This window comes from Letharia columbiana, assembly GCF_014066305.1.
Source record: "Letharia columbiana isolate WasteWater2 chromosome Unknown Sc0000003_s0, whole genome shotgun sequence".
NCBI classification, from domain to species: Eukaryota; Fungi; Ascomycota; class Lecanoromycetes; order Lecanorales; family Parmeliaceae; genus Letharia; species Letharia columbiana.
Genome location: NW_023501039.1, coordinates 788,880 through 809,873, shown reverse-complemented (window position 1 = coordinate 809,873; position 20,994 = coordinate 788,880). Strand labels below are relative to the sequence as shown.

General features: G+C 26.4%; 3 protein-coding genes across 3 annotated transcripts; 2 read left to right on the top strand and 1 right to left on the bottom strand.

Annotated features, from left to right (window-relative positions):
- Positions 1-250: 250 nt before the first annotated feature.
- HO173_001724 (uncharacterized protein) lies at positions 251-1,366 on the top strand (the record flags this gene model as incomplete). Its single annotated transcript, XM_037303661.1, has 2 exons — positions 251-532; positions 587-1,366. 2 exons carry the CDS (start codon positions 251-253, stop codon positions 1,364-1,366), a joined length of 1,062 nt encoding a protein of 353 aa, XP_037169383.1.
- A 419-nt stretch (positions 1,367-1,785) lies between these two features.
- HO173_001723 (uncharacterized protein) lies at positions 1,786-2,064 on the top strand (the record flags this gene model as incomplete). The annotated part of the gene is made up of 1 exon (XM_037303660.1): positions 1,786-2,064. The coding sequence occupies one exon, from the start codon at positions 1,786-1,788 to the stop codon at positions 2,062-2,064; it is 279 nt and encodes a 92-aa protein (XP_037169382.1).
- A 7,000-nt stretch (positions 2,065-9,064) lies between these two features.
- Positions 9,065-9,539, bottom strand: HO173_001722 (uncharacterized protein; the record flags this gene model as incomplete). The annotated part of the gene is made up of 2 exons (XM_037303659.1): positions 9,065-9,366; positions 9,428-9,539. 2 exons carry the CDS (start codon positions 9,537-9,539, stop codon positions 9,065-9,067), a joined length of 414 nt encoding a protein of 137 aa, XP_037169381.1.
- Between the last annotated feature and the right edge of the window lie 11,455 nt (positions 9,540-20,994).

Below are 20,994 nucleotides of genomic sequence, written 5' to 3'. Positions count from 1 at the left end.
ACACCCATTCTTTCGGAGTATTTAAACTCCTCTCCACTTTATTTCGAACCTTCCTTTCTTCTTTCCCATGGCAAAGTCCAACATCGAAAGAATAGATCAAATCAAGACCCTACTAGAGCAAACAAAGTTCCGACGGGTATCAGTCCTACCAGAGGATACCCCTGACGAGGCAGACTCGGCAGATACGCCTTAAGATATCGCTAGTACCCAACAACTACAACATTAGACCAAGCACCAACCCGACGAATTCATGACTATGCTGAATGAAATTCGTCAGGAGAGAGACAATTTCCGCGAGGTTACTACTCGGTATCACGCCGTCGTCATAGAAAAGGACCTAGCCATGAACGATTTGTACCAGGCCCACAGAATGACCGAGGAGGCAAACCAACTAGCCCGAGACTTCCAGAAGGACATGACCTCCCTGCAGCGGAAAGTCAATGGCCTTGAGATACAGTCAATGAAAGACTCACGGCTGTCACCGATCGAGGAGGAACGCACGCTTAGACGTTCAAAAGAGAAATCAGTTAAGGTCCCAGACCCACCTCTATTCATCGACGGTAGCGACCCTACCTAAGACGACTAGTCCTCCAGAATAGAACAGAAATTCAAGGCCAACAGCGATCATTACCTTACCGAGGACTCCAAGATAACCTACGTAGTCTCACAACTCGGCGGTAAGGCTGCACAACATACGATGCATAGAAGACTTCGAAACTCCACCAACCCGTACCAGTCTTTCACTGAGATCATGGACGAGTTGGCCGATATCTACGAGAACTCAGACCGACGTAGTAATGCATTGCGTGACATACATGCTCTACAGCAAAGGACCCGACCCTTCATCGACTTCTATTTAAACTTCATTCGACTAGCTACCGTCCTTAACCTTGACGAAACCGTTATGATAGAGTATTACCTTCCAAACAAATTGAGGAGCAACCTGAGGGAGTCATGGGACACCGTAGGGGGTTTTACCACCTTGAAGGCTGTAAAGGAATACCTTCGGAAACTGAATAACTTATACCGTGCTAGATACAAAGATATAGAGTCTACGAAGGCTACTGTCAAGTCAACTATAATACGAACCACGGCTAATGCACGCCTTATATCTGTTACTGGGGTTATAACCACTACACCCCTGAGTGTTAAGACCGATCTAAAGCCAAGGGAACCTATGTGCTATAATTGCGGTAAGAAAGGCTACTATCGAAGTATCTATATAATAACTACCCAGACCGAGGCCGGTAAAAAGGCCTTCGAGGAAGTACGACTCCACGCGATGGAAATAGACGAAGAATTCGAAATCGACAACGTCGACACCACGGGTAGCGACGGTTCTTCTTCAGATTCGGGAAACGAATAGCCTCTTCCAAAGTCACGGTAAGAGGTACTCATGAAGTGTGCCTGGTAGACACCCCCAATGACGCCCTGGCACGTCGTCCTTTCCGCACACAAGTCACGCTATCTTCACAAGGAAGGGAGTACTTACTTCAGGACTCTCTTATGGATAGTGGATGCACCGGTGCTTACACAGTCATAAATAAGTCCCTAGTCCCAGCGATATGTGAGGCCCTACATCTGGAACCACTCCCACTATCACGACCTAAACCACTAAGGGGTTACGACGGCCAGATCGCAAAACGACCAATTACACACTGTTTACTCCCTACGGTAACAGTGGAAGGCCATCGAGAAGGAACATGTCCAATGCTAATTGCACCATTGAAACACGACATGATAGTTGGAAAATCATAAATGAACAAACACGGGGTAGTCCTTGACATGTTACGGGATAAGATACTCTTTCTACCCGGTCGATGTAATCATGATGGTGATCAAATATCAATAATCGACGACCCTATCTATCACAAGGTAGTAGGGGCCAACAAGGAAGACGAGTATTGTACGGAAATCCGTGAGGCTATCGCCAAAAACAAGGACAAGTTTCGAGGAATCACTCTCAGTAAATGCTCCGTACAAGACGGGGTGCTTTACTATCAGGACCGTTTGTGGGTATCCGATAACATGTATACCGATGTTATTCGAGAGGTGTACGATTAACCGTCCTACGGATATCCCGAGGTAATACATACTTATAAGCTACTTAAAAGGGAATACTACTAGCGAGGTATAAGGACTACCATAGTTACCTACGTTTAAAATTACTATACCTATCAGAGGGCTAAGGCGCCTCGCGATCGGGAGCATGGTTTACTGCAACCCCTACCAATCCCACAGAAGCGATGACAAGACATATCGGTCGACTTCGTCACAGGCTTGCCCATATCCGACGGCTACAACGCTATTTAAATAGCGATCGATCGGCTCACCAAGGAACGTCACTACGTAGCCTATTCTGACATCGATAAAGGCACTACCGCTAAGAAGACAGTCAACTTACTACTCAAGAAAGTGTTCCGCCTACACGGCCTACCGGCCTCAATAATATCGGATCGAGGACCCCAATTCATAGCTACCATATAAAAGTCTTTTTGCGAGAGACTAGGCATTACAGCCAAGCTATCAACAGCCTTCCACCCTAAAATCGATAAACAGACTGAGCGAGCGAATCAGAATATAAAGCGTCACCTTCGGACATACTGCAACTACATGCAGGACGACTAAGCAAGGTAGCTACCTATCACCGAGTTCGCCGACAATAATACTACCTCATCGACTACTAATATCCCACCTTTCCTCGCGAATAAGGGGTTCCATCCTCGAATGACTTTCAGCCCGAACACCACCGACTACGAGACCACACGTAAGCGTCTCGATACTGCTCGGGCGGAGGATATCACGAACCACATAAAACAAGTTCTCAAGTATATCCGGAGTAACATAGACCGCGCTCAGAAGGCTATGGTTATATAAGTTAATAAGCATCGACAAAAGGTGACTTTTCAAGTAGGCGATGAGGTCTTCCTCAGCAGCAAGAACATCACCTCCGATCGCCCTTCCCGCAAACTGAACCACAAGAGACTCGGTCCATTCAAGATTACAGGCCTTGTGGGAACCTCATACCGTCTGAAACTTCCACCAAGCATGAGGATCCATAACGTCTTCCACCCCAATCTCTTAAGTCTCGCGGCAAACAACCCCTTACCAAGGCAGGTAAACCCTCCGCCGAAGCATATCACTGTCAACGGTCGGACCGAATGAGTTATTAAAGAAATACTTACCTTCAAAATAATCTATGGTCGTTTTAAGTACAAAGTTAAATAGGAAGGCCTCGATAATAACACCGTCTAATACAATGCGGACGGCGGTAAATTCGAAAATTGCCAAGACCTGGTGGACGACTACCACAAACGATATCCCGAAGAGCCTCACCTATAAAGGGTTGACTCATGGGATGACAGAGCTACCTCGGACACACCGTTTTCAGTCGAATTGAAACCGTCCGATGTCTTCACAATAGCCTCATTTTTCCAGACCCGAGAATCAATCCCTCAGGCCCTCGACTAAGTTATTATAAATAAATAAATTAACGTTTATAATTATTAAAATCTCGCTCTTTCGCGTCTCTCTAATTAAAAAATAGATATATATTATTTAATTTTAGAATAACTTTTTTATTTTCTATTAAAATTTTAAGATTTTTTTTTAAAATTATAGAATAAAATATAGGCTTTTAGATAAAAAATAAATTCTTAAATTTAGTCTTATAGTAATCAAAGCGCAAGGAATTCAAATATCGCTTATTAAAGTTCGCTTATTAAAGATCGCTTATCTATTTACTCGATAGTCTTAATTAAAAAAAAATTATAAATTTAATTTATAGATCTTTACTCGTTACTTTATAAAAATCGTATCTCTTCTTCTACTATCTTATCTTATCTATCTCTTCTATTACTTCTATTTCTATTATCGCTTTTTTCTCTTTTATCTTATTATTACTAGTCTACTGGCCGGAAAGGTATGGAATTTTTTGGACTTAGAATTTTTCAACTTTTATCTCTTTTCTTTGAAAATTTATATCTTTATATTCTATTTATAGAATCTTATAATTCTTAAAGCCCTATAACGAGGCTAGTCTGTTTTATACGAGACGATTTTAAAATACGGTAATTTATGTATAAAATACCGAGTGGGATTGAAAATATCCCTTACCTATTTTGGAATGGTATCTCGAAAATTGCCTAAATTCCATATCAAATACCATACCTTTCCGGCCACTAACTATAATAGAGTTTATAATACTTTAAAGTCTTTAAAATATCGAATACTATTTAAATATATATATTAATAGAATAAAAATAAATTATATCTAAGTTTAAGATAGAAGTATTTATTATATTAAATATATAGACGATACTTATTATAATAATAAGCTATTTAATTAAATAAATAATAGTAATAATTATTATAATAATAGTTATCTAAGTTAAATATATCGAATTAAAAAAAATCGTATTATCTAATATTTCGCGTTTTCTTATAAAACTTAATATTAATCTCTTCGAATATTTAATCTTAATCTTTCTCTACTATCTACGCTCTATATTATCTTATTATCTTTTCTCAAAGAATTAAAAGAGAGCGAGTTCTATCTTCTAATCGTAAAGATGATACCATACTCTGGCATGGTATGGGTTATTGAGATTTGCATGATCCCATACCTGGTACAGAGGTCTGCACCGAAAGTCCTGCACCCGCACTAGTGCAGCCCTAACCCTACTTTCGGAAAGCGGCCCTATAGAGGAAAAGCCTAAAAATATCTTCTTATAGCGTATAATGGGATTTAAGGTACTTCTTTTAGCCTTAATAGGGATAATAAACCCCGAAACCTAGCTAGAGCTAGGTGCGATTCCGAAGAACTCTAGACGTATTATCCAGGTAACCCTTTAGATGGGGCGTTATCCGAAGTCTGAGCGTAAGAGTCTTAGCGGGTGTAGGACTTTCGGTGTAGACCTCTGTATGGTATGGGATCTTGGCGGGATATACCACGGTATGGTATATCTGTGGTATCATACCATGGAATGGTATATGTATGGGATATCCCGTTGGGATTTCTATATTTAGAAGTATAAAGTAGCTATTCTAATCATCATTCTGGTCAACGGCTAATCGTATCTACCCCCCATGGCTGGCATACTACCATGGCTGGCACTCCCATGGCTGGCACTCCCATGGCTGGCACTCCCATGGCTGGCACTCCCATGGCTGGCACTACCATGGCTGGCACTCCCATGGCTGGCACTACCATGACTGGCACTACCATGACTATCACTCACTATTATGACTATCACTACCATAGCTACTGTCGAAATGTGGCCCCCGCGCATCCCAGCCACCGTGTTCTTCAGCCACCTGATTTTGTACTGTATTTAGGACCTGGCCCCGGAGAGGTTTTGGAGAATCAATCCGTCCGTTCTACACATCACATACCTGATATTTTAACAGCTACCACTACCATGGCTACCACTATTTATTATTCAAATAGCCTACTATCATCTGGTAGCTATGATAATACCAGTCATGGTAGTGGCAGGCATGGTAGTGGTAGTCATGGTAGTGGCAGGCATGGTAGTGGCAGGCATGGTAGTGGCAGGCATGGTAGTGGCAGGCATGGTAGTGGCAGGCATAGTAGTGGCAGGCATTGGTAGTGGTAGCTATGGTAGGGGCAGCCATGGTAGGTAGCCATGGTAGTGACAGCCATAATTAGCCAGAATGATGATTAGAATAGCTACTTATACTTCTAAATATAGAAATTCCAGTGGAGATATCCCATACATATATCATTTCATGATATAATACCACAGATATACCATACCGTGGGATATCCCGCCAAGATCCTATACCATACCAGATATGGGATCATGCAAATCTCAATAACCTATACCATATCAGAGTATGGTATGGCAGGTCAATATTCCATACCATATCATACCTTTTCGGCCAGTAGTCACTTATTAATAACGCGTTAGATTTAAAAAATAAGAAAAAGATTAATAAAATTAATAATAATTATAAAAACTTTATCCCCTTAAATAATTAATGTAATTCTTTCTTTATTAAAAGAAATAATAATATTATTATTAAAAAAATTTATATATAAGTATATAAATATCTTAAGCTATTAATAAATAGAATTTAAAAAAAAGATAGATATTTTAAATATTTAAAAATTAAATATTATTTTAATAATAATAATACTCTATATAAAAATATAGATCTATTAATAAAAGAATAGATTAATATAATTCTAAAAGCTATCGATATAAAGAAGAACGTCTTTATCGAATTATTATAAAAATTAAAAAATTAAATATTTCTAATTAAGTCGTTATTAAAGATCTAGAAACTTTATATATAAGAATTAAAGAGTTAGAAATAAGAAGAATACTTACTTTTATCTCTCTATTCGCGTATATTATTATTATTAAAATCTCTTTATAAAATAAACGCTAATTAAATTTTTATAAAAAAATTATTATATTAATAGAATAAATTAAGATTAATTATCTTTTAAATATTAAAGCTTTAATATTAAGCTTTATAAATATATCTTTTATTAAAATAAATAAGCTATTTAAAATAATATTAATATAATCTTATAGATTATAATTAATTAATAATAAATTTATTTTTATTTTTAATATTATATATATAGTCTTAATAAAATTTATTTTAAAAGATTATATAGAAAAACTTTAATACTTAATTATCTTATTAAAACGATTTAATATTATTTTAGAAATATTATAATTAGAATAATATAATTCTTATATATTCTTTAAATCTAGAATTATTATATTTAATTTAAATTATTATATATCTAACTATTTATTATATAATAAATCTATTATTATTTAGAATAATAATAAGTTTTTAAAAAAAATTAAATTATATAATAAGAATTATATTTAAAAAAAGAATATAATAAAGATCTTTATTTATATCTTTATTAAAATAATTAAAAAATTTAAGAATTAAATTATTACTATATAGTTTTAAAATTTTAAATAATTTTTTAATTTTATTAATAAGAAAGCGAATTTTATTATTAATATCGTAATTATTATAATAGAAAATTATAAAAAATTCTTTTATAAGTTAAAAAAGAAATCTTTAATTATAAAGTAATTATAAAAATAATTTTTTATAATATATTATAAATAGCTAAATATTTAAAATTCTATTAAAATTAATAAATTTTCTCTTTATCGCTTTATTAATTATAAAATATATCTTAAAAAAGAAGTTATTTTATTATTAAAAAGGATTTATAGGCTTTTTAGAGATTAGATATTAATTATAAAAAAATATATTAATAAGATATTAGAGAAAGACTATATTAGATTAAGTACTTCTTTTTATATAATATTTATTTTAATTATAAAGAAATTTAATAAGAGATTTAGATTATATATAAACTATAAAACTCTTAATATACTTATTATCTTAATTTAAAATATTTTTTTATTAATTAAAAAAACTTTTATTAAATTATACGCGATAAGAATATATAATAAATTTAATATTATAATTATTTTTAATAAAATTAAAATAAAAAAAAATTATAGAAAAAAATTAAATTTCTTATTTAGTATAATCTATTTAAATATATAATAATTTCTTTTAAATTATATAATACATCTATTACTTTTTAAATATTTATTAATAATATTTTACGCGAATATTTAAATATATTCTATACTATCTATCTAGATAATATTCTTATTTATAATAATATTAAAAATAAGTATATTTAATATATAAAAAAGATATTAAAGAAACTTCGATAAGTTAATTTTTATTTTAATATTAATAAATATAACTTTTATATTATTAAAATTAAATATCTAGAATTAATTATTATAACGAAAAAAGTAAAAATAAATATAAAGAAAATTAAGATTATTACTTAATAAAAGAAATCTAGATATATTAAAAATATATAAATATTTCTAAGATTCGCTAATTTCTATTAAAAGTTTATTACGAAGTACTTTAAAATTATTATATTTTTAATAAATCTTATTTATACTTAATAGAAGAAAGACTTTATCTATTTATAGACTTAAGAGTATTCTAAATAACTTATTTTTAAAATACTTAAAAAAGCTTTTACTACTATTTTTATACTTACTTATTTTAATTTAAATAAAAAGACTTAATTAGAAATAAATATATTTAACTTTATAATTATTACTATTTTATTATAAGAAGATAAAAATAAAATATTTAAATTTATAATATTTCTCTTTAAAATAATATCTTCTATAGAGTATATTTATAATATTTATAATAAGAAATTTATAATTATAATATAAGTTTTTAAGAAATAATATTCTAAGCTAGCTAATATCTCTATCGAAAATTTTATTAAAATTATTTTAAATTATAAGAATTTATAATACTTTATATTTTTTAAATAACTTAACTTCTACTAAATAAGATAGATGAAGTTTTTTTTTAAATTTAATTTTTTAATTATTTATTATTTAGAAAAATAAAGTATTAAATTTAATAATTTTACTCGATAAGTAAGAGATTTATTTAAAAATAAGAATAACGATTATATCTATTATTAATATTATATAATTTTTAAAGATAATAATCTTAACGAAGATATTAAGAACGTTATATATTTTATTATTATACTTTTAAATAATATAAAAAAAAAATTATCTCTTTAATTATAATATTATATAAATAAGTAAAGGCCTATAAATTAAATTTATAAAGTTGAATTTTTCTAAGTTAGATCGAATTTTAGCCCTAGCCCTAAGTTAAATCGAACTCTAATCGCTTACTATGCGTTTTTAATCTACTTTCATTACTATAAAATTAATTTAATCTATGTAGTATATAGATATATATATGCGGAGAGAGGCGCGCTAAGGCCTAATTAAAAAGATATATTGAGTGTGAAGGATTGATCCGTAATAATTGCCTATAAAAAATAGAGAAAGGCTATGTTCTTATGGCAAGAAGTATCGAAATATCGGAAAGAAATGGAGACAACGTGCTAATTAGTGGTGTGAATCCCATAATATCTCCTGCCGTAGTGAAATCTTTCGAATAATGAGATAGCTGTAGACATCGGACGGTTTCAATTCGTCCAAATATGTATCGTCCGATGTCCCTCCTGCAGAGGCCTAATTGACTGTGATCGTCGCAGTAGATCCTCCTCTTGTGACGTTATTGTAGTGATGTACCATATTAATGCAGTGGGGATGATAGGCCAAGTTGCAGTGGTGTTCTCCGCTTGCTGAGTGATGATTTGACGTGGGATCTTGGAGAGCTGAGCCGTGTTCTTGACGATGGTGGCCTTATTGCCGCTTGGTTTCTCCGCAGTGTTCTCCGCAGTATTCTCCGCATTAGCCTGTTGTAGTTCCTCCTCTTGCTCCTTCTCTTGTAGAGTATCAGACTGAGTGGCTAGCTGAGTGGCTGACTGAGTGGATGACTAAGTGACTGGCTGACGACGCTTGCTGAGTGATGATTTGACGTGGGATCTTGGAGAGCTGAGCCGTGTTCTTGACGATGGTGGCCTTGTTGCCGCTTGGTTTCTCCGTAGTGTTCTCCATAGTGTTCTCCGCAGTGTTCTCCGCATTTGCCTGTTGTAGTTCCTCCTCTTACTCCTTAATGCAGTGGGGATGATAGGCTAAGTTGCAGTGGTGTTCTCCGCTTGCTGAGTGATGATTTGATGTGGAACCGTGGAGAGTATATGACGTGGGATCTTGGAGAGCTGAGCCGTGTTCTTGGTGCTGGGGGCCTTGTTGCCGCTTGGTTTCTCCGCAGTGTTCTCCGCATTCGCCTGCTGTATTGACTTCTCTTGTACTGGCTGAGTGGATTGGTGTGAGACCGTGGAGAGTAGACCTATTATATCACTGCTGTTGATGACTGTCTCCGCAATATTCTCCGTAGTATTCTCCGCATTCGCCTGTTATAGATCCTCCTCTTATTTAACTAAGTGCGAGGGTACGTAGAATTGATAGAATGGTGGAAGAAGAATGGTTACACAAATAGGTGGAAGGATTATTATTCGATCTCGGACGCGTTTGGTGTGACTACAATATTTGAATATTAGTTTAACCTATCTATCGCTGGCTTGGGAGGAGTATGTAGGGAGAGGACGTATCCGTTCGGGCTCTTTTTAAGGGTTTTCTAACGCGTTTATGAGTAGTAGTAGATAGCTGTTAGGCTCGCTGCCTCGATTGCTAGTAATAGCGGATTCGTCGAGAGATAGTCTAAGGATGTTAATAAGGGGTTTAAAAAACGGGCGGAAGAAATACGTACCTTAGATACTTAGTAACATTTAGACGGGGGGTATCGAAGGCGAATTTATTTATAATTAGTAGGATTAATAGAATTATAGAAGAAGAATAATTATATAAATAGATGAAAGGATTATTATTCGATTTCGAACGCGTCTAATATAACTATTATAATTATTATATTTAAATATTTATTTAATTTACTAATAGTAGATTAAACTTTATTATTTTTATAGCGTTAGAAAGCGTATATTAAGCTCTATAATTTACTAAATTATAAAGAAATAGTATTTATAGAGAGCTGGTTATTTCAGAGAATAAGACTTCTATATATAGATTTTTGTAGATTTTTAATGGTTACGAACGCTAATTTTATTTACTCGCGATATCTAATTAAAAAGCGTAGATCTAATAAATTAATAATTAGCTATATATATAAATTCAAGATTTTCTAATTTAGCTCTATCTTATTCTATTATATATACTAATTTAATAAATAAGATAATATTAATAATAATAAGTCTAATAAAAAATTATTATTAAGAATCTTAATAGAGACTTTTTAAGAGAAGTCCTTAGAAGAATTAAAAGAAATCTTTATTATTAATATTTCTAAATTATTATATTAAACAAGTAAAGGCCCATGAATTAAATTCATGAAGTTAGATTTTTCTAAGTCAAATCGAATTTTAGCCCTAGCCCTAAGTCAAATCGAACTCTAATCGCTTGCTATACGTTTTTAACCTACTTTTACTACTATAAAATTAATTTAATCTATATAGTATATAGATATATATATGCGGAGAGAGGCGCGCTAAGGCCTAATTAGGAAGGTGTATAATAATTACTTATAAAAAATAGAGAAAGGTTATATTCTCATAGTAAGAAGTATCGAAATATCGAAAAGAAATAAAGATAACGTATTAATTAGTAGTGTGAATTCCATAATATCTCCTACCGCAGTGAAATTTTTCGAATAATAAAATAGCTATAGACATCGGACGGTTTCAATTCATTTAAATATGTATTATTTCGAAGTGATAATTTGATATAAAATCGTAGAGAGCATATAACGTGGGATCTTAAAGAGCTATCTTGACGATGATAGCCTTATTGCCGCTTAATTTCTCCGTAGTATTCTCTATAGTATTCTTCGTAGTGTTCTCCGCATTTATCTATTATAGTTTCTCCTTTTACTCCTTAATATAGTGAGGATAATAAACTAAGTTATAGTAGTGTTCTCCGCTTACTAAGTAATGATGTAATGTGAAATCGTAGAGAGCATATAACGTGGGATCTTGAAGAGCTAAGCGGTGTTCTTGACGATGGTGACCTTATTACCGCTTAATTTCTCCGTAGTATTCTCCGCATTTGCCTATATTATAGTTCCTTATCTTACTTCTCCTCTTATAGAGTATTAAACTAAGTGGCTAGCTGAGTGGCTGACTAAGTAAATAACTGATATAACGTGGGATCTTGGAGAGCTAAGCCGTATTCTTGATGCTAAGAGCCTTGTTGCCGCTTAATTTCTCCGCAGTGTTCTTTATAGTGTTCTCCGTAGTATTCTCCGCATTTACCTATTATAGTTCCTTCTCTTACTTCTTAATGTAGTAAGAATAATAAACTAAGTTATAGTAGTTTTCTCCGCTTACTAAGTAATAATTTAATATAAAATCGTAGAGAGTATATAATGTGGGATCTTGAAGAGCTAAGTCGTGTTCTTAATACTAAAAGCTTTATTACCGCTTAATTTCTCCGTAGTATTCTCTATAGTATTCTCCGCAGTATTCTCCGCATTTACCTATTATAATTCCTTCTCTTACTTCTTAATATAGTGGGGATAATAGACTAAATTATAGTAGTTTTCTCCGCTTACTAAGTAATAATTTGATATAAAATCGTGGAGAGTATATAATGTGGGATCTTGGAGAGCTAAGCCGTGTTCTTAATACTAAGAACCTTATTACCGCTTAATTTCTCCGTAGTATTCTCCGCATTTACCTATTATAGTTTCTTCTCTTACTTCTTCTCTTATAGAGTATTAGACTAAGTAACTAGCTAAGTAGCTAACTAAGTAAATAACTAATATAACGTGAGATCTTAAAGAGCTAAGCCGTATTCTTAATACTAGAGATCTTATTACCGCTTAATTTCTCCGTAGTATTCTCTATAGTATTCTCCGCATTTATCTATTATAGTTTCTTCTCTTACTTCTTAATATAGTAGAGATAATAGACTAAGTTATAGTAGTATTCTCCGCTTACTAAGTAATAATTTAATATAAAACGACTAAGTTATAGTAGTATTCTCCGCTTACTAAGTAATAATTTAATATAAAATCGTAGAGAGTATATAACGTGGGATCTTAAAGAGCTAAGCCGTATTCTTAACGATAATAGTCTTATTACCGCTTAATTTCTCCGTAGTATTCTTCGCATTTACCTATTATAGTTTCTTCTCTTACTTCTTAATATAGTAGAAATAATAGACTAAGTTATAGTAGTATTCTTCGCTTACTAAGTAATAATTTAATATAGAATCGTAAAGAGTATATAACGTGGGATCTTAAAGAGCTAAGCCTATTCTTAATACTAAGAATCTTATTATCACTTAGTTTCTTCGTAGTATTCTTCGTATTCGTCTACTATAGTAACTTCTCTTATACTAGCTAAGTAAATTAATATAAGATCGTAGAGAGTAGATCTATTATATTACTACTGCTAATAACTATCTCCGTAATATTCTCCGTAGTATTCTTTATATTCGTCTATTATAGATTCTTCTCTTATTTAATTAAGTATAAGAGTATCGAGGGTAAATATATTTATATTAATAGAATTAATAGAATTAATAGAATTAATAGAATTAATAGAATAGTAAAAGAAGAATAATTATATAAATAGGTGAAAGGATTATTATTCGATTCTAGACGCGTTTAATATAATTATAATATTTAAATATTAGTTTAACTCATCTATCGCTAACTTAAAAGAAGTATATAGAGGAGAATATATTCGTTCGAGCTCTTTTTAAGAGTCTTTTAACGCGTTTATAAGTAGTAGTAGATAGCTATTAAGCTCGCTTACGGCCTCGATTATTAGTAATAGCGAATTCGTTAAGAGATAGTCTAAGGGCGTTAGTAAGAGGCTTTAATTAGGCGAGAAATATCGAAGATAATTATATTTATATTAATAGAATTAATAGAATTAGTAGAATTAATAGAATTAATAGAATAATAAAAGAATAATAAATAGATGAAAGGATTATTATTCGATTTCGGACGCGTCTAGTATAACTACTATAACTATTATATTTAAATATTTATTTAATTTACTAATAGTAGATTAAACTTCATTATTTTTATAGCGTTAGAAAGCGTAAAGCGAGCTCTATAATTTACGAAATTATAAAGTAATAGTATTCGTAGAGAGCTAATTATTTTAGAGTGTAAAACTTCTATATATAAATTTTTAATAAGAGAGCTTAAGAGAATTAGCGGGCTAACTTAGTTAGTCTAGCTAAAAGGCGTAATAACCTCGAATTAATAATTAACTATATATATAAATTCAAGATTTTCAAGCTTAGCCCTATCTTATTCTTTTATATATACTAATAAAAGATACTTATAATTATAATAATATTATTTAAAAAATTATTTAATTAAAGATATTTAAATAGAGAAAGTTATTATTTAAAATAATTAAGAATAATCTTAAATTAAAATTAGATAATTATTATCTTTATAATAACTTATTATATATTAATAATAAATTATATATATTAGATATTCTTAAATTATAAATTAAGATTATTAGAGATATTTATATTTTTTTACTCGAAGATTATATTAATAAATTATTAATTTATAATAAATTAAGTAAATACTATTATTAACTAAGAATAATAAATTTTATTATTTATTATATTAAGAGTTACTATATTTATAAGAAATCTAAAACTTATAAAGAGAGTAAATAAGATCTTTTTAAATCTCTTTCTATTTTTAAATAGTATTAATAAAATATTTTTATTAACTTTATTATATTATTATCTATTTATCTTAGATATAAACTCTTTTATTAATATATTATAATAATTATAAATAGACTTAATAAGAAGAAGAAATTTATTCTTTTAGATTTCTTAAAAGTAAAGATAGTAATTTAAGTCTTTATTAAATTTATATAGCTATAAAAAATATCTATTTATTATTATTTTAAATTAAGATATTTAATTTATAATATATTTCTAAAGAAGATTATATAAAAGAATTAAAATTAAATTTAAACTTTTTATTATATTTTATTTTAAAATTAATAAATAAATAAAGAACGCTAACGCTACTTTAAAGTAATATTTTAAAATTTATATTAATTATAATTAAGATAATTAAATAAATTTATTATTAATAATAAAATTCGAAAGAAATTTCAATAAGAACGTCTTATTAGATATATTATTATTTCTTTTTATTAAAGAATATATTCTCTACTCGAAAATAAAATTCTTTATTTTTTAAGATTAATTCGCTAATTTAAAAGCGAGAAGAGATATTAAATTAATTAATAAGTTTATTAAAAAGATAAATACTATAAAAAATTATTAAAGAAGTTAATTTAGATAATTATAAGCTTTATAAAAAGAGTAAGCTAATTATTATTAACTCTCGATATTAAAATTTAGAGTTAAAAATATAATTTTATTTAATAAAAAAAATATTAAAATTATATATTCTAATAAACTATTAAATTATAAAAATTTCAAATTATTTAAAATTAATAAAGTTTTAAATAATTTCGCTTATAAGTTATAGAACTCTTAACTTTTATAAATAATTTCTATTATATCTTTTATCTATAACTATTATATCTTAATAATAATAATTTATTATTAAAATAAATTAAGTCTACGCCGCTATTTATCGATATTAATAATAAAGAATCTATAATATTAAAGAAATAATTTTATTTAAACTAGATAAATAAAAAATAATTTCTTAACTATAAGAGAAAATATCTAATATATAAAATTAGATATAGAGATTTTAAGATTAAGAAAAATTTATTTTAATAACTATTTATAAATATAATAAAATATTCGTATCTAATAATAGACTTTTATTATTATTATCTCGAGATTATTAACTTCTATTTATCTTTTAAAAAATCTTTAAAATAATTTTTATTATTAGCGCTATTAATCTATAGTAGCTATATTAACTTATAAGAAAATCTCGAATCTATAACGAAATATTAAGTTAATATATTTAAGAATATTACTTCGTATATACTTAGATATACTTTTTATAAAATCGATATCTACTATATAATAATCGTCGTTAAAGCTTTAAATTAAAGAAGAAGATAATATTACGATTTTAATTATCTTACTTATATTATAATCTAATTAGACTTAATATATTAAAATCTTTCGATCTTTCTATTTTATTATAAAATCTATACTTATAATAGTTCTATATAGATAATATTCTCTTAATATTATAATAAAGATTTATTATATATATTATAATATTAAAGTACGTCTACTATAATAGATAATAAATAACGAAGTATTAAGAAATATAAATAAGATATAGTTAATATTATTATAAAGAATTATCTAAAGCTATTATAGAATAGTATATACGTCTTATCTTCTTAACTATATATTTATTAATTACGATATAAGAACTCGAAGTATAAAGCTTCTTTTAATTACTTCGTATCTTACTCGTAAATAACTAAAGCTTTTTATATTATATAGACTATTTATATCTATCTATTTTAATAGTTCTAGAGTTCTCTTTAATAGGGTCTAAGTAATAAATAAATTTCCGAAGAAGAACATAGCGATTTCGAGTTATATTTTTAGTAATTAATAAAGCCACCGAAGTAATTTTATTAGTTCTCTAATAATTATAAATAGTAGAAAAATAAAAAATTCCCATATAGATTATAATAGCGACGAAGATTTTTAGCTTCGGAATATCGATAGACTTTTAGATAGAATCTAAAGTACTCTATAGAGAGATATATAAATTAATATTTTTATAAAGTATATCTTAGATAGTAGTAATTTATATAAGACTAAATACGATATATAAAATAATTTCTATATCGTTTAAAAGATAACTAATAATTATACGATACTTAATTTTTATTAGCTAATACTCTAATAATAGAGATATACTTTAAAGAAGAATATTACGCTATTCGAATCTCTTCTTTCTTATATTAATCTAGACGTCTCTTTTTTAACATTTTATAGCCTAATCTAATTCTTTCTTATTAGAAGTAGATAAAGTAATAATTTTAACTATATTAGACTTAATATAATAAAGTTATTATAAAGAATAAAAAAAGTCGCGTAATTAAGACGCGGAGAAAAATTACGCTAATTTATTATCTTAGTCTAAATGATTATTAAATAATAGAATAAGATAGAGCTAAATTAGAAAATCTTAAATTTATATATATAATTAATTATTAATTCGTTAGATCTACGCTTTTTAATTAGATATCGCGAGTAAATAAATTAGCGTTTATAATTATTAAAAAAATAGGTATATATTATTAATATATAGAAAAACTTTTTTATTTTCTATTAACTTTTTAAGATTTTAAATTTTAAATTTTAGAGCGTAGTCTACGCTTTCCGAATTTTTAAGAATTTTAAAATTTAATCTTATAATTATTAAAGCGTAAAGAATTTAAATATCGCTTATTAGAGTTCGCTCGATAGTCGAATAATTCTAATTAAAAAAAAATAGATATATATTATTTAATTTTAGAATAACTTTTTTATTTTCTATTAAAATTTTAAAATTTTTTATTTAAACTATAGAGTATAATAGCTAACTTAAATAAAAAAAGAATTACTAAATTTAGTCTTATAGATATTTAAAGATAAGAAATTCAGATATCGCTTATTAAAGATCGCTTATCAAAGTTTACTCGACAGCCTCGATTAAAAAAATAATTATAAATTTAATTTATAGGTCTTTACTCGTAATTATATAAATAAATAAGAGAAAGATAAATACTCTATTAAAGATTAAAGAATTATAATTATATAGTAAGTAGATTAGATATAATAAGAGTTATATATAAAGTAATCTTATATTATTATTAAGATCTTTAAAAAGATCGATTTATATCTTATTATTAATAAATCTAAAGACGATAAGCTATATATTAAGAATATTCTAGATATCTAAGTTAATAATTAAATATACTTAAAAGATATACTTTTTAATAAGATAGATATTTAAGATTTACGCGTAGTTTTAAATAAGATTATTTCTATAAATATCGAGTTTATCTACTATATAAACTACGATAAAGAGACTTTATATAATCTTAAATAAGATATTAAAAATAAGAATAATAAATAGTAGTAATAGAAGTATAATAATTAAAGTAAATACTTAATTAACTATATAGATAACTAAGTAATCTTTATACTCTCTTAGAAATATTAGCTTTATATAACTAAACCTCTAGTTATTTTAAAATAATTATTTAGAACTATACTTTATATATGATATTACTTTATAATAAAATACTATCTTATTAATATATATATAAAGAATAAGATAGAACTAAATTAGGAAATCTTAAATTTATATATATAGTTAATTATTAATTCGTTAGATCTACGCTTTTTAATTAAATCGACTAAGTTATCGCGAATAAATAAATTAGCGTTTACAGTTATTAAAAATCTCTCTCTACTTTTAACCCTTTAACAACTTTTCTATTTTCTATTAAAATTTTAAGAATTTTTTTTTAAATTATAGCTCGAAACTTACGCTTTTTAATAATAATAAAAATTTCAAAATTTGATTTTTATAATTATTAAAGCGTAAGAAATTCAAATATTATTTATTAAAGTTCGCTTATTAAAGTTAAGCTTCACAGTTCTAATTAAAAAAAAGATATATATTATTTAATTTTAGAATAACGTTTTTATTTTATATTAAAATTCTAAGATTTTTTTTTTTAATTATAGAACGTAATATAAGCTTTTAAATAAAAAAAAAATTACTAAATTTAGTCTTATAGATATTTAAAGATAAGAAATTCAAATATCGCTTATTAAAGATCGCTTATCAAAATTTACTCGACAGCTCTAATTTAAAAAAATGGTTATAAATTTAATTTATAGGCCTTTACTCGTAAATTAATTAATTCGATAAATTCGAATACTCTAAGAAGATAATTCTCGTAGTATATAAAGAAAGAATAATTAGTAATTCGAGAAATTTAGCTCTAATAGTATAGAATAGTTTAAAGCGTATATAGGAGATATATATTACTTATAATACTCGTATTATTAATTAATACTATACTCGAGTAACTCTAACTTTACTATTAAACTTATTGATTAATCGATAACTTTTAAAGTTATAGAGATATAGAATAATATCTCTTAAGACTTCGAAATATTAAGAATTATTAATATATTAATACTTTTAGTTATTAATAATAATATATATAATATCTCGAGATCGTTATCGATAATATCTATTAATTAGAAAGATATAATATAATATAATATATTAATTTATTATATTATACTCTAATAAGATATAAGATATTAATATTTACGAGTAAAGATTTATAAATTAAATTTATAATTATTATTTTTAATTAGAGCTATCGAGTAAATTTAATAAGCGATCTTTAATAAGCGATCTTTAGTAAGCGATATTTGAATTCCTTACGCTTTAATAATTATAAGACTAAATTTAGAAATTCTTTTTTATTTAAAAATTATATTTTATTTTATAATTTAAAAAAATATCTTAAAAACCTTAAAGGAAAATAAAAACGTTATTCTATATATTAATAATATATATCTATTATTTTTTAATTAGAGCTATTCGGCTATCGAGCGAACTTTAATAAATAATATTTAATTTTCTTACGCTTTAATAATTATAAGACTAAAAATTCTTTTTTTTTATTAAAGCTTAGATTTCGTTTTATAAAGTAAAAAAAATCTTTAAAATTTAATAGATAAAAAAGTTATTCTATATATTAATAATATATATTTAATTTTTTAATAAGAAAGACGCGAAGGGAAGAGATTTTAATAATTATAAATGTTAATTTATTTATTTATAATAACTTAGATAGTCTAATTAAAAATTTAAATTTATTATTAATTATATATATAATTATTTATTTAAAATTATATTTTTAATATGATATATTTATTAAAGTATATAAAATAATCTATAAATTTTATATTAAGTAATATTATATCGTATTCGAGTATAATATAAATAGAGTCGAATATTATATTATTTTTCTAATATAAATTCGAGATCTTAACGAGATATCTTACGATATAATATATCTATAATATTATATTATAAAATAATATATATATAAAATATTTTAATTAGAATTTCTATATTTATAGAATAATTCGACTAAGATATATAGAATATATTTATTCTTCTTTATTAAGAGAGAGAGAATATAAAGAGTAATTTAATATAGCTATTTATCTTTTTATTAATAATAATAATTAGAATAATAATTAAAACTATAAGCGTCTTTATTCTTCTTCTTAAAATTATAATATAAAAGAATATTCTAAATTTTAAATCTTTAAATATTATAAGAATAAAATTCTATAATTATCTTTATTTATATATTTATCTTAACGCGTTAGATAAGCTTAATAAACTTTATATTTATTCTTTTCTTAAATCTTATTTTACTCTTCTATTCTACTTTATTTTAATTCTTTTAAATATCTTAAATCTATCTCTATCTAATTAAACTTATTAACTATTTATAAATAAATTCGCTTTTTAAATTATTTTAAATCTCTTTTTTAAAATTAAATCTATTATTACTAACTCTCTCTAATTATAAATCTTATTAATTATTTCTTTATATATTATAGAGTATTAATAATATATCTTAATAAATTTATAAATATTAAATTTATCGAAATACTTTTTATAAGCTTATTATCTTTATTAATATAATTATTATAATTATTAATTAAATTTTTATATAAAGTATTATTAGCTCTTTTAATCTAATCTAATATATTAAGATCTTCTTTAAAATTAAATTTAATCTATTTAAACTTATTTTCTTAATATTTTATATAAAGAATTATTATTAAAATATAAAATATCGCTAATAAATAATACTTTTAAGTATTATAATATCTTTTAATTATTAAAAAATATCGCTTATATATAATAGCCTCTATAAGAAAATAAAGAATATTATAAGTTATTTAAGTGATTATAATATATTTAAACTTTAATTTCTTTTATTATTTTAAAATTAAGAGATTCGCTAAATTATTAAAAGAAGCTTTATAAAAATTAGAGATAAGATTATAATTAGAATAATAATTAGAAGACTTATTATTTTATCTATATTACTAAAACTAATTATATTTATTCTTATTATTTAAATTCTTAATCTTAAATTTTATCGTTTAATTAAATATGTTTTTATTTGATTAATTTATTCGCTTAACTCTTTATAATTAACTACTTATATTAATATTTTAATAATTTTAAAATATCTTTTTAAGCGCTTTTTAGTAGATCTTTATCTTATAATTTCTTTTTAATATTAATCTTTTAATTTAATTTTTTTAATTTTATATTATTATAATTTAAATATAAAAGTATAATTTATTTATATAGATAGTTTAAATTTAATTAAATTCGATTATAATAGATAATTAATTTCTCATGAAGTCGTTTTTAAAAGCTTTAAAAAAT